Source organism: Lissotriton vulgaris, chromosome 10, assembly GCF_964263255.1.
Source record: "Lissotriton vulgaris chromosome 10, aLisVul1.2, whole genome shotgun sequence".
Taxonomy (NCBI): Eukaryota; Metazoa; Chordata; class Amphibia; order Caudata; family Salamandridae; genus Lissotriton; species Lissotriton vulgaris.
Genome location: NC_141698.1, coordinates 74,104,760 through 74,118,340, shown reverse-complemented (window position 1 = coordinate 74,118,340; position 13,581 = coordinate 74,104,760). Strand labels below are relative to the sequence as shown.

The window sequence follows — 13,581 nt, the reverse complement described above, 5'->3', positions numbered from 1 at the left end:
CAATTTTTGCACTTAAATAAGTACAAAGGATTAGAAAAATACATAAACAAGTACCCTTAATATGTACACAATTTCAATTTCTCTGAAACTAAAATCGCTTTTTATGGTCTGGCTCAACAGCACAACTGTTGCCAGATGATTAAATGATCTTCACTAGAGAGGGGCTTTAGCTCCGCCCATATGTTGGGAGCCAGGAGTACATGCTTTGATTGGGCAAATGTGAGCTCCCACAAAAAAGTGCTTACCCACTACAAAGGTGTGATCATTTTGTTTATTTATCCAGCTGCTTAAGTTTGAAGTTTTACAGACATGCACATGAGATTTTAATATTTTTAAAGTGTCTTAGATAAGTAGATAATTGTTGTTGCTTTTTTTTATAGCAGCACAGATGGTCATTAATCTACATGGTCTAGCAACTGCAACCTGGCCTTTTAACCTACACCAATACTAGTCTACCATTCTTTGCATCTTCACAAATAAATATTTATTCCCATGTTATTTGCTAGTAATTCTTCACATTGCCATGCAACATTCCTTTAAAGCCAGACCTGTTAACTGTGCCAATGCTTGTTTGCTATGGTATATCCATTTTACATTAAATTGGAGAATTGCATAAAAATCTACAATTTGTTATCAAACACTAAGTGGTGCTTTCTGATTGTTTGCTTATTAACTAATAGATGAAGCTTACCAGCTGAACGTCTTTTTAAATCAATTAACCCTAAGTGATGGGAGGGTCGAGTGCTACAATCTATCCCTTCCCTTTCTAGACGGTGTTCAATGACTCCATTGAATTGGTTCTACATACAGATAAAGGCTCCCTAAACACAGCTCCACTTCTGCCACCGTCTCCACTGTCACTAATGAAAGTGACATGGCTGTTCATTTACATGAATATGATATGTTCTTATGTAGCAGTACCTATTAGCTGAACCTTCCTTTATGTTCATGTATGTGAGTTGTTGCTTGGTGTTCATTAGCGCTGTACCTAAAAATAAGCTGAGGAAACCTGAAAAGTATAAGTTGGGGCTGAACACTCGTTATGGCCGTGATGGAGCGGGTTAATGAACAATATTTTGTTCAGGCTTGTGAAGTCCAACTTCCATAATGTTTAATACAACTAATAGGTTTGCTGCATGTTATTAAATCAACCTAGAATAAACTGTGCAACATGAACACATGGGACTAACATTATGCTTATTTGTGCAAAATGCAAAAGAAATAATACAATAATTATTGTCTATTGTCTTTGTCATATACTAACTGCTGCTGTCAAAAATAATAGCATGTGCTTTTAAATGTGCTTTTGTCTTGTCTTTTCTGTGACAAATGCAGTTCCAGATCGGATTGGTATATCAAAGGTAATATATGCTGCTTAAATGTGCTTTTGCTAGGTAACATAATTAATGGGTTAACATTTAGCAAAGGGGGTGGGTAACAGAACAAATGTTAATTCTTTAATTAATTGATGTTTTATGTTTGTTTAAATAATAGTTTTCCAAATGAAGCTTAGAGTTGGCTGCAGAAAAAAAATGCATTCTGAAAAAGTGACGCAAGCAAAAGTGGCACAGAAAATTGACGCTTTCTGAAAAGAGGCCTGCTGATGTAAAGCCACAAGAGAAAACTTATTTTGAAAAGATGAGAAGCCTATAAATTTTTATTGTGAGAAGTTTTGAAAAGAACTGCTAAAGGCGACCCTGTGGAGAGGTTTGCTATTGTGCCACAGAAAGCTCAGAACGGACAGGCTCAAGGCCGGGATGTGAGTCGTGGCATTTTTTGTGCATCACATGAAGGTCTTTGCTACAAAACGTCATGATTCAGCTGCTCTGTTATTTTAATGGGCCTGGTACTGATTGGTAAGTTTGGTGGTAGATGGTGACATAATTTATGTAGAATTTTGGTAGGAGCGCTGGATCAGCCGCTTGAAAGGAAGCTCTGGGTTGACTCATCTTTTGGGACAACACAGGTGATGCTCGTTGTGAGAAATTGAGTTGTTGGTTGACTGGAGCATGAGCCCTGGCCAAGTAGCAGCCACACCCCCTTACAGGATGAATCACAAAAAGTCACTAAATTAACCTGTGCTTAACTCTGTCATGTAGTTCCTAAAAATGCATAGGATCTGCGCCTTTAGACAACATAAACTAAGGGATTGGTGTCTAGACTGATTCTGGACACCCCCAAAGGATATGTTACCCTTTAGACTAGCTGGCTCACAGTGCCACCATAAGCCGCCTAACCTTACCAATGAGCGAATAGGTTCTAGAAAATATCAAACATGGCAACCCTTGATCCTTCGGGGACCGTGGAAACAGTGCAATACTTTTCGCTCAGTCAATCGTACTCACTTAGTCTCAGAGAGAAACAGAATAAACAATAGGGACGTTTTCAATAAGCATTTATCGAACCAGCGTCATTCTAGTACAAAACATGTTTGCTGCGACAATCATTAGACAGAAGCAAATGCAAAAGATTACAAGCACCGAAAGAGTAAATAAAAGGTAGAATTCTCCCGTGGTGCTAAACCAGAGAATATAAGCAGGCATATAGACTTGACTGTAATGAAGCTCACTCCTACGATGCAACAGTACCTAAGTGTACATCCGTGTAAAGCCAAGAATCCCCTAGGATACAGCCAATCCCATTACCTGATGGGAGAGAATGAAGGACCCCATCTTGGTCTCCAGTTGTACACCCCACAAGGGATTTCAGACTACTGCGTGCTGGAGCTACTGCATGTAGGGAGCTCAGTATCAGCGTGGAAGCATCTCCTCTCTCTTTCTAATGAAAGTATGGTTGTTTTATGCCATAAAGATAGCCTCTGGGTTCCTACCACAATCGATATGTTGTGTGTACGATTATGTAAATGAGCCTAAATCAATACCTGCAATTATGCACAGTAGCTCTTTTGCTCTAGGATGAAGATGCCCATGACTTTTATACAGAGTATGTTAATCCTGTTATGTACGTAATGCACAGGGGACTTTTCCAAGAATTCCCATGCTTAATAAATAAGGCTAGTTTCAAGGAAGCAAATCAACATTTATTCAGCACTTAACGGGGTATAAGGTCAGGGCTAGAACCGTTATGCAGAGCAAGGTAGGACAAATGTAGGTGAAAAGTTGATTGCTATTTAGGCCTAGGTTGGGGTACATAACTGGTAGCTTAGCACAAAAAGCAGTCAGGCTTAACTTAGAGGCAACGTGTAACGTATTTATGCGGCACACAAACAGTAATCTAATTAGTAGAACCAGAGTTATGGATTTTTAAAGTTTTTAGTAAAAACTAGTGTCTAAAAGATCAATGAGCCAACCACAGATATCAAGTTGCACGAGCCCGGATCAAGGTCGAAAAATATGTCTGACTGTGATGGAACGCAGTTCAGATACAAGAGGTAGATTGGGCACGGTCAGCGCTTACCTTCGGAATGTGAAGAAATTCTGAGAAAAGGTGTCTGAGAAGGTACAGTGCAGTTGGGAAAGTCTCCAGAGATGTCCGAGGAGGTATCTTCATCATCGGATGACCTTGGATCAAAGTCATAGTGAAGATTTCTACGTTCTGACTTAATCATTGAAAAGGAAGTCAAAAATATCCAGTGGGACAAGGCAGAGGGCTGTACCCGAAGACAATTTCACAAAGTGCTATAGCCCTTTTGCGAAGGACTGCTCAAAAGGATTTGCTGTAGCTGAGAAGAACGTAGCGGGAGAAGCTGAAAAGTCAATTCGACCGGCGATGCACCTCAGGCAGATACGTGAGAAGGTTGGTCCCAGTCTCCATCTGGCTCTCAGAGCAGATTTTACCCAAAACGTTTCTAAGCCCCCACTTTTGGATTTTGGCTATCCGGGCACGTTTAGCACCGCTTCGAAGGGTCCAGTACAGAAGCTGCCCCACTTGGAGGGTCAGGACTCACTCAGGCTGGGACCAGATGCAGGTTCAATATGGAGGAGTATAAAAAAGATTCTTCCCTAGTGAACCTATGCGAGACTATAACTTATACTTAATGTAATTAACAGACCTAATTAAAGGACAGCTAATTAGGTCTGTTAATTACATTAAGTATAAGTTGTAGTCTCGCATAGGTTCACTAGGGAAGAATCTTTTTTATACTGTTAAAGTACCCTATTCCCTTGGTGTTCAAGGGGTCTCTCTCAAATTTCTACACACTCAATATGGAGGAGGCCTTTTGTGGCCCGGTGGCTCTGAACAGGAGGCCAGCATACTAGCCCTTGTGAGTCACTTTAGATGTCCTTGGACAGTTGAAGATCCAGGTCTTGTCCCTAGGTGGAAGGTAGCAGGGTAGCAGGACAACCAGGGAAGCAATCCACGTAGGTCAGAAGTCTTTTAGACAAGCAGTCTAGCAGAGTGGAAATTCTTCCAGCAGCACAGAAATCCTTCTTCCTGGTAGAGTATCCATAAGTGCATAAGTGAACTGAAAAGTTGGCGTCTGAGGCCATACTTTTATAACCTGGTGCCCTAGTTCTGGAAGGTGGGATAAGCTTTTAGACAGTGGCATTGAAGGGCATTGAATTTCCTGCCTTTCTTGCTCTGGCTCCAAGCGGGCTACAGTAACAATGTAGGGTTGTTGGATCCTTTCTGTGAAGGCAGAGCACAGGCTATTCAGTTGTAAGTGGGGCTGTGCTCAGCTCTGCCCCCAATCCCGCCAGCACCTAATCCCTCTATTGTGTGACTCTCTGGTCGTAATTCACACATTCTAACAGTGGATTACATCCAGCCATGTGACCCAGGCCAAGCTACAAGCAGATACGTTGCATTTTTAAAATTATGATCAAAACCTGACTTTCCCATTAATTAGGGTTTGCCACCACAATTTAAAAAAACACTAAACATAACATACAAACGCCCAACTAGAAATATTACTGCTTATTAAATGTAATAAGGAATCCCCAATGTTATTCTATAGGAGGCGTAGGCCTCACAGAAGTGAAAAACGAATATAGGAGTTTTTCACTACCAGGACATGTAAAACTTAAAAGTACATTTCCAACCTTTTAATTACTTAGCACCCTGCCCAATTGGCTACCTAAGACCTAACTTAGGGGTGACTTATATGTAATAAAAGGGGAGTTTGAGGCTTAGCAAGGGGGTTTAAACGCCAAGTCAGCATGGCAGTTTAAAATTGCAGTCAGACTGCAATAGCAGATCTGGGGCATGTTTTAAAGGGCTAAGTAAGTGGTTGGCACAATAATTGCTTTAGGCCCACAGATAGCATTTAATTTACAGGCCTGGGTATATGGTATACCACTCTACAAAGAACTTACAAGTAAATTAAATATGCCCATTGTGTCATAGCCAATTAAACCAAGTTTAGGGAAACAGCACAAGCACTTTAGCACTGGTTAGCAATAGTAAAGTGCACAGAGGCCTAACACCAACAAACACAAATTTGCAAAAAGTGGAGGAAAAAGGCTAAATGTTTGGCGGTAACCCTGCAGAGCTGGCTAGATCCAACAATCATAATCAGAATTCTTTATTATATTTTTTCATCAGACAAGACGTAAACATTATCTGGAGGGAAATAAAGCACCTTGAACTATTACTTGCAATTGGTGATCTTACCTTTCAGATTTGTATGTATGCTCTCACATGCTTGTTTTGATATAGAAAGCTCTGCTGGCACCTGCAGCAGATAATAGGTATTTGGGATTTATTTGTACAGTATTCTCTTGAGGGATACTGTTTCTTGTTTGGTTTTACTACCACGTGTTTGGTTCTCCATTGCTGTTGGTTGTGCTGCTGGTAATTCCCTGACATAGATGGTATTATTGTATAGTGATCAGCGATTGATGCATATTTAATGTATTGACTAGTAATGATTACAATGGCATCAAGAACTCTGTAGTAAGTGGGAATACTGTATAGCTTAGATTTGACCTTAACAGTTCATCATATAATTGATGTATATCATCATCATCATCAAATGTCTTTGATATTGGTATGTTTCTTGAAATAGGAATGGAAATGAAAAACAGTTTTGCCTATATGACTATCGCCTTGCCAAAACCCACTGTATGCCTGGATGAAATATATATTGGCTGTTTGAGAATAACATGGAAGAAAGTAAATCAGTGGCATATGTGCAACTACTATTTGACTTTGATTAGGTCCACTACTAGGGTGTGCATTTGGTGTTCATGATAATGAGAGTTAATGTAAGGATTAGGGTTAGGGTTAAGAATAGTGTTGAAGCATTTGAGGTAATGGTGTAAGTTGAGGTGACTGGTCAGTTTAGTGTAATGTTTAAGGAGCTGATGAGCTAGTAATTCAAGTTGAAAATTTCAATGTGAGAGTTGGTCGATCTAGTGGAAGTCAATGTAGTGAGATATGTCCTTAGAAGCATTTTGCTTCCTTCTTCCTTGTGTAAGTTTTACCCTACATTTGTGGACTTCATCCCAATGTCCATAGTAAAGATTGCATTTGTGTGGTGTGTAGGGCGAGAGCTGAGCTTACCTTATCTAGCTTTCCTTTCACAACTGTCCGTTGTTCATCTGTAAAGCTCATTCCAGTAAGGTCCGACAAGTAATTCTGCAAATTTGTATTGTCTAGGCAGATATCAAACTCTTGAGAGGTGTAGTGCGCCGGCAGGAATGGATCCTTCACGTTGTCTGCCGTGATCTTCTTGTCCTCAGGACACACTGTTGAAAATATGCCGGGGAGATATATGGTGTTGTAATACTTTTAAAACAGTAAACATACGTAAAGAGGTTTTTCAGTGTGCAATATTTTTGCAATTTTTGACAGAGTAGTACACCCACAGAACCTTTTGAACAATATGCATGTAGATATATAATAGAAAACTTAACCTTCAGTCTGAAGAAAACAGAGGTGCCTTGGAAAAGAATAAAATCTGTGACCAATTTGTTTCACAGTCCTCTTGAAGAGTAGGTACGAAAGTTCCAGATTTTGCTGGTCGCTCTTTTAGTTTATACTTGATCTACATGTTAAGGTTCTAATCCCTTATGGGCCAACCTAACATTTCATGCTTCTGAGGTTAATAAAGGAATCCCACCTAATTGTGTACCAATGACACCCACCACTCAAGTATCAAGAACATATTCACTTTGTGTTATATGCTATATAATTGGTCAATTCGATTAGAGTCAACTTTGCCTATTCACTTACGGAGGAATTCAGAGATGGAAGATCGAAGCAAGCAAATAAACACTCGCATTGATGTATACCTAAATACCTTCGTGGTCATCTAACCTAGCAACAATTGTCAACCTCCTGTTCTCCCAAAGCAATATTCATCTAGCACTTGCCATCAAACATCACATTATCGCATGTCAGTCTCCTGGACAGCATGTATAGGGACTCTATGGAGCACATCAACCCTACACAGTCTCCACTGAAACAGAAATCCATGAAGGGAAAACCATTCACCCTCTGTTACATAAAGTATTCAAATGCTGCAAAAAGAAACTTTGCAACAATAAACACTCTTGTGCAAATCCCAAGTCATCTCAGACCGACAAGCAAAAAGAAAATCACTCCAGCTTCTGCAGAAATTATGCAACACAAGCCACCAACCAAAACAAAGAACTTTTCAAACCTGCCGTGACTATGCGCGAACCCAATACTAGATTCCTCCACCCAATTCGCCAGAAAAACCTAGAACATTGAGCCAAGATCAGCAAAATGATATGCACCATTGCAAGACTGCCCAGCTTGCCAATATTCCTTCCAATCCACCTTGAAAACTCCCTGAATAAAACAGCTTCAGTCTGAAAACCGTTGAAATCATGCCGGGTGCTCTGACCGCTAAAAGAAACCCCCTACAAAGGCAACATTATCCCCACGTCTAAAGCCATATCCATTGAGAACCACTCATCCCTACTATTCATAATCAACACCTGCTTAGCTGCAGAACCGTTACCCTCTGGCATAAAAACAGATCCACCAAATACTGCTGTATCTCTAAATAGCCTCAATTCAACAAGGCTGATCTAACTGTGTCATTTAGAGGCTGGAAGATTCTGAATCTACTTCAGCCAACCTCATGCCTCCCTGTTCTTTCTGACATTAGAGCCTCTGCTGGCTCTCCAATTGGAAACCCTTGACCTGACGGACAGTCCGCAGGCTAGACTGACAGATCACAGTGGCATTCACCATCGCAAGTGTGTGGCTTGGTGGACCACACCAGGGGAAACTTACAATCACTCCCAGGTACAGGAAGAACAATTTCATGCACCTCAGGGCCATTGTTTTTTTTAATATTACACAGACTCTTGTCTGAGTAAAATAAAAAAGGAATGCTTAGCAGGTGGAAATAACACCACACCCACTCAACATTCAGCCCTGTCTTCAGTGTATCTGGAGCAACAGCGGAATCCCCGGATACATAAAATTATCTTAGAAGCAGACAGGGATCTCTAATTATGGCGGGCAGTCATCCGCCGGGGGAGTTAAGGCCGTAAACTCTGGTGATCGAACTGGCGGGTGGATCACCAAACAAAGATTAAATGAGGCTCTGAGAAACTATCGCTGCATCCTTCACCTTCTCTTCCTTAGCACAATAAATGAAAGAGCAGCAGTCACCTAATTCCAGGCTCATGTATACAAACACATTTTTTTACGTGAACACAAATCTGGCTTTAGACCTCAATGCCACATGGAGACTGCCCCTATCCAAGTGGTAATGTGCTTGGCAGTTTGACAGTCCACTTGTCCTGCTCGCCCTATCAGTGACCTTTTTTGCTTGCCCAAGGTATTTTCATCCCTCTCAAAAGGTATAGGAACAAGCCTTTAACTGGCTCTTCTCATTTCACATTTTGCATAAATGTACACATTAAGACTCCTTACATCCCTCCAAAAAACATCTCTGTGTTGGGGTCCCATGCTCACTTCTATCAGTCATCATGTCCAACTTACAGAGACACTGGGTGTCCTGCAACAAAAGTAATAATTTGTAACAGACAAGTGCATGGAAAGCACACATTTATACTTAAAGATGTCTTTTGAGAAATAGCATCCCCTAAGTGAAAACCTGCCCAAGTTTCATGAGAATATACTCCCCATTATTGTCCTCAAAGTAAACTCAACAAAACAGAATTTGTCCTTCCCACTACTGGTGGCTTCAATCTAAAGATACAATCATGGCTTAGTAACATGCAGCTGGAGGTTTCTCATCTTCCTTCATAACCTGCAAAACATCCAACAGCTTCCACATTGTCTCCCAATGCAACTGAAAAACACCCACTATTAAAGTGTTAAACCCCTAGTTTTTAGATGGATCTCCTATGGCTATTGAAGCCTTTCTAGACACAATTCGATTTGCAGGCTGCAGTACTCTTAAATATGATGTTTACTGAGCTTTCCTCCACCTAAGCTGGATTGGCAGATTCTCAATGGGTATCCTATCCCAGTCCTTATGCAATCCTGCCTATGAGAAAAGTCCATTTAGTGTTCCTTTTACAAGAAGGGATTGTGTCTTTCTTCAAATAGTGATGCTAGTTTAAAAATAATGAAAGGAAGGCACCTACAAATTCCACATTGCAAAGCCCTTGTAATGCATCTTAAGTTTCCAATTATGTTAGAGAGAAAACTACATCTTGGGAGGTGCCATCTGTTAACTCCACACCCCTGACTTGATGTTGAAAAGTGTGATTCACATGAAACAACAGGAGGTGTCCGACACCCTCAAGAACAATTGGTCAGTCAGTATTCTAAACAACAGAGGTTTGCTGTAAGGCAATTGTATTGTCAGTTGAATACTATTACATGGATGAATGAAAAGATATTTATTAAGCACCGAGATACGTAAAAAAAATGTCCTGGTGCTGCTAGGCAAAATTATGTGACATCGCTAAGCACAGGCTATTAAATTGTGACATTAAACAGGGTGGTCTTCAATTGTTTTCTGAAGCTACTGTGATTTGGCTGGGCACAGAGAAGCAACAGCATAGCATTCCACACTTGAAACACCAGAACTAAAAGAGAGCAGCCTCCAAACCTGGTTTATTTCCATTTCCTATATCTCAAATGTATATATAAGATACATGAAAACGTGCTCAGTGCATATGTAGATCCCACAGAGCGAATTTACAAAGTGCAAACATATGCATCGTAAAGGCTGGTTTCACTTTATAAAAGTCACGAAAAACTGCAGGAAGGAATTCTTTATCTGATGTATGAAAGCTAGGAAATGGTTATTGTGATCACCAGTGCTGTTGACAGAGTTTCAACCCACCCATGATTTTGAGGTACTGTGAGCATTAGGTTGACAAAAAGAGGTTGGAAATCATGAACTCAAGCATGGTAACTGATTTGGCAGAAAACCAGTAAATAAAGGTATGCCATGGAGGCACAACAAATTCTGTTACCCTAGTTGAAGACAACCACTCAAGGTCACCTTGTCCTGATGATGACCCTGAAATCATGACCGGATCGAAACATCAGCAACAACACACTTGATATTATAATAATGCATATCTTGTGTATAAAACTGATACCTAATTTTACTGAATTGACAATACAAGCATCATTACAGCAAACCTCTTGCTATCTGGCCTTTTCCTGTTTTTGCTTTTCACTTATTATACAGTCAGTGCTTAACAGCGTGCAGATGGAGATTTCCCTCTTTCCTTCCTCCTTTGGGCATAATCTTCGCTCTTCCACACCAACTATAGACTCCACTTTAAAACACACATTGTAAAAAGCATTAAACCTCAATGTTTTAAGTCACCCTACTATTTAAGGTCCAGTTGTACCCACAAGATTCAGATTTTCAAGCCAAAGGTCATGCCAAAGTTATACTGCAGTGTTTAGTGGACCGCATTTACCATTATGGAAGTGAGCAGCAAAAGCAAAATGTATGTGGAAGGGTTTTTTGTTCTAAAATGCGAAAACCAGGATGGCAAGGTGTCTTACATTTGAGAATTCATTTCACCAAGCTTCTTGTAAGCTCCATCAGGGCCTGGGTGCTCCTCAGTGTGCACATTCCCACACAAGTCAAGTAACAACCATTCTCAGATCCACAAGCTGCTGGAATCCACCTTTGTGGCATCATAGAATTTCTGAAACTCTCTCTGCTGTCCATGTCTTGTCATGTCAGTTCCTCAAGAAGAGTAACTCTTGCATTTTCTCTGTGTTTGATTCCACAAAATAGCACTTTATATACAAGAGGACATTTTGAAGTTGATTGAAAACATGTTGGGAGCCAGGAGTACATGTTTTGATTGGGCAGTATTTGTGTGCTTGCACAAAAAAGTGCTTGCCCTCCACCAGCTATGATCATTTTGTTCATTTATCCAGCTTCCTAAGTTTGAACTTTCGGGGGAACACACATGACATTGCAATGCTAATAAAGTGTCTTAGATAACTAGATAATTTATGTCGTTTTTTTACGGCAATAACACAGATGGGATGATGACAGTCATAAACCTTTATGGATTTTTAGGTTTGGCTTCACAGTGCAACTGTTTGAACTTTTAACCTACACCAATATTATTTCATAGTTCTTTGCTTCCGCACAAATGCATATCTATTCCCATGCTATTTACTTCACATTACCAAACATCATTTCTTTAAAGCCAGACCTATTGGCATTGCCAATGTTTATTGCTAACTTGTAGTACACGGCAGAGTGAGATGCGTTTTACAGTAAGGTACCTTTGTGAGATATAATTCAGTAAATATTGGAGGAGAATATATCAAAAGCTTGACTGAATACACTAAGTGACTTTCACCAATTACTGATAAGTTTACATATAAAAAAGTGCTAAAACGTTACTTTAAGGTGGGGGTGAAAACTGAACACAAAGAATAAAAATAAAAATGCTGTCTTCTTGCTGTAAAGAAATGTGTATCCATCTTATCCCAGAAGAAATGTATAACCATCTTAACCCTGAATGTCGGGACCTGAGAGCTGTTAGAGGGCATGAATGAACTAAGGGCCCGATGTAGGTGGCCCATTACCGGTCGTAAACCCGAAAATCTGTAAATTTCAAGTTTACCGACCGGTATTGAGCCATTTGCTATGTAGGGGAGATTCGGTAATCGATATTTACCGATTCTGTATTTACCGACTCATCATTTACCAATTCGGTATTTACCGAATCGGTAAATGACATGTAGGAAGCACTTTGAAGAGTGCTTCTGTGCTTTAACCCCTTCCATGCTAATGACAAGGTCAACTCGCCATGGGTTTTACCTGGGCTGTGCTTATGACGAGTTGACCTTGTCATGATCCCTGCCATTCTTCATTTTCCAGCGCACAGCGGGAAAACCCCTTAGCAGCCAAGGTGTTAAGGATGCGTTATTTCCCACCAACTATTAGTTGGTGGTAAATAATGAATACCTCTGTAAATGCAAATCTGTGCATTTACACCAGTACCATGTGGCAGACATACATGCCCTTAGGGCATGTATGTGTGCCACATGTGCACACAAGCACTATTCAGGGGTGCAACAGGGTGTCAATGTGACACCCTGCCACCCTTGACTCTTTCCCTATTTTACCGAATCGGTATTTACCGATTCGGTAATTCACATTAATTCCTAAGGGCCTCCAGGCCCATAGGAATGAATGTGAATTACCGAATCGGTAAATACCGATTCAGTAAATACCGAATATTAACGATTCAGTAATACTTACCAAATTTTCCCTACATAGCATTTACCAATTCTAAAATACCGAATCGGTAGAATTCTGTATTTTAGAATCGGTAAATGTACTTTACCTACATCTAGCCCTTAGCTCTTGCTTACTTATTCTTTTTAAATGACAATATCTGTAAAAAATATTGTATTTTAAACAAATTTCCAGGAGCATTGCTTTATTTCATTTCCAACCAATGCACTGCTACCCATAACAAAGATCTTTCAGAACCTTAGTCAGCAGTGTTTCATTTTAATTCCAGAGACAGCTTTCTCCTTCTGCTTTGAATGAATGAATGAAGTGACATTTGTAAAGTACTCCAATACCCTGAGGTGTCTAGGTGCTGCACCACGAAGAGAGAAGAATGGGAGAAAGTGAAGATAAAGGAGGATTAATGCTGAAAGAGCCAGGTCTTTAAGGCCTTCCTGAATTGTAGCGGATCAGAGAAATTTTTCAGTTCAAGAGGAAGGGAGTTTCAAAGATGAGAAGTGGTGGTAATGAAGCTCCTTCTGCCCAATTGTGACTTTTTTGAATCTGGGCACCACCAAGTTATAGGCGGAAGTAGAGCTTTCTGTTTGCTTTCGCATTCCTTAACTGTAATGTTGTTTTGGTGTTGCTGTTCATGTACTACATGATCTTTTCTCAGATGAAGGACTCGCCGCTTGTGCTATGGTTACCATGCCTGGTAATGCCTCAGAAGACCTCTTTACCTCTTAAGACTCGGATTACTTAGACTTTGTAGGGGCTTTGCACATCTCATATTTAGACTGTGGCCTCCCTCCACATTCCAGCTGCTGCAGGTGCATTTTCACCTCCAAAATCCAGAGGTGTGACCCTGATCAATACATTGGAAAGATCTAACGAACTGTTGCCCTCATACAATCCATGTCAAAACCTGACCTGTCTCTGTTTATACCCTTTTTGTTCATTTGTATTCATCTATGTAGTTATTTATTTTTTATTTATTT

General features: G+C 40.3%; 1 protein-coding gene across 1 annotated transcript in view; it reads right to left on the bottom strand.

Moving 5' to 3' along the window:
• Positions 1-13,581, bottom strand: part of LOC147684693 (uncharacterized) — a 207,340-nt gene that overhangs the window by 28,882 nt on the left and 164,877 nt on the right. Inside the window, exon 27 of the mRNA XM_086940529.1 lies at positions 6,466-6,650. Within this exon, the coding sequence (XP_086796655.1) occupies positions 6,466-6,650 (185 nt within the window). The remainder of the gene's footprint in view (positions 1-6,465; positions 6,651-13,581) is intronic.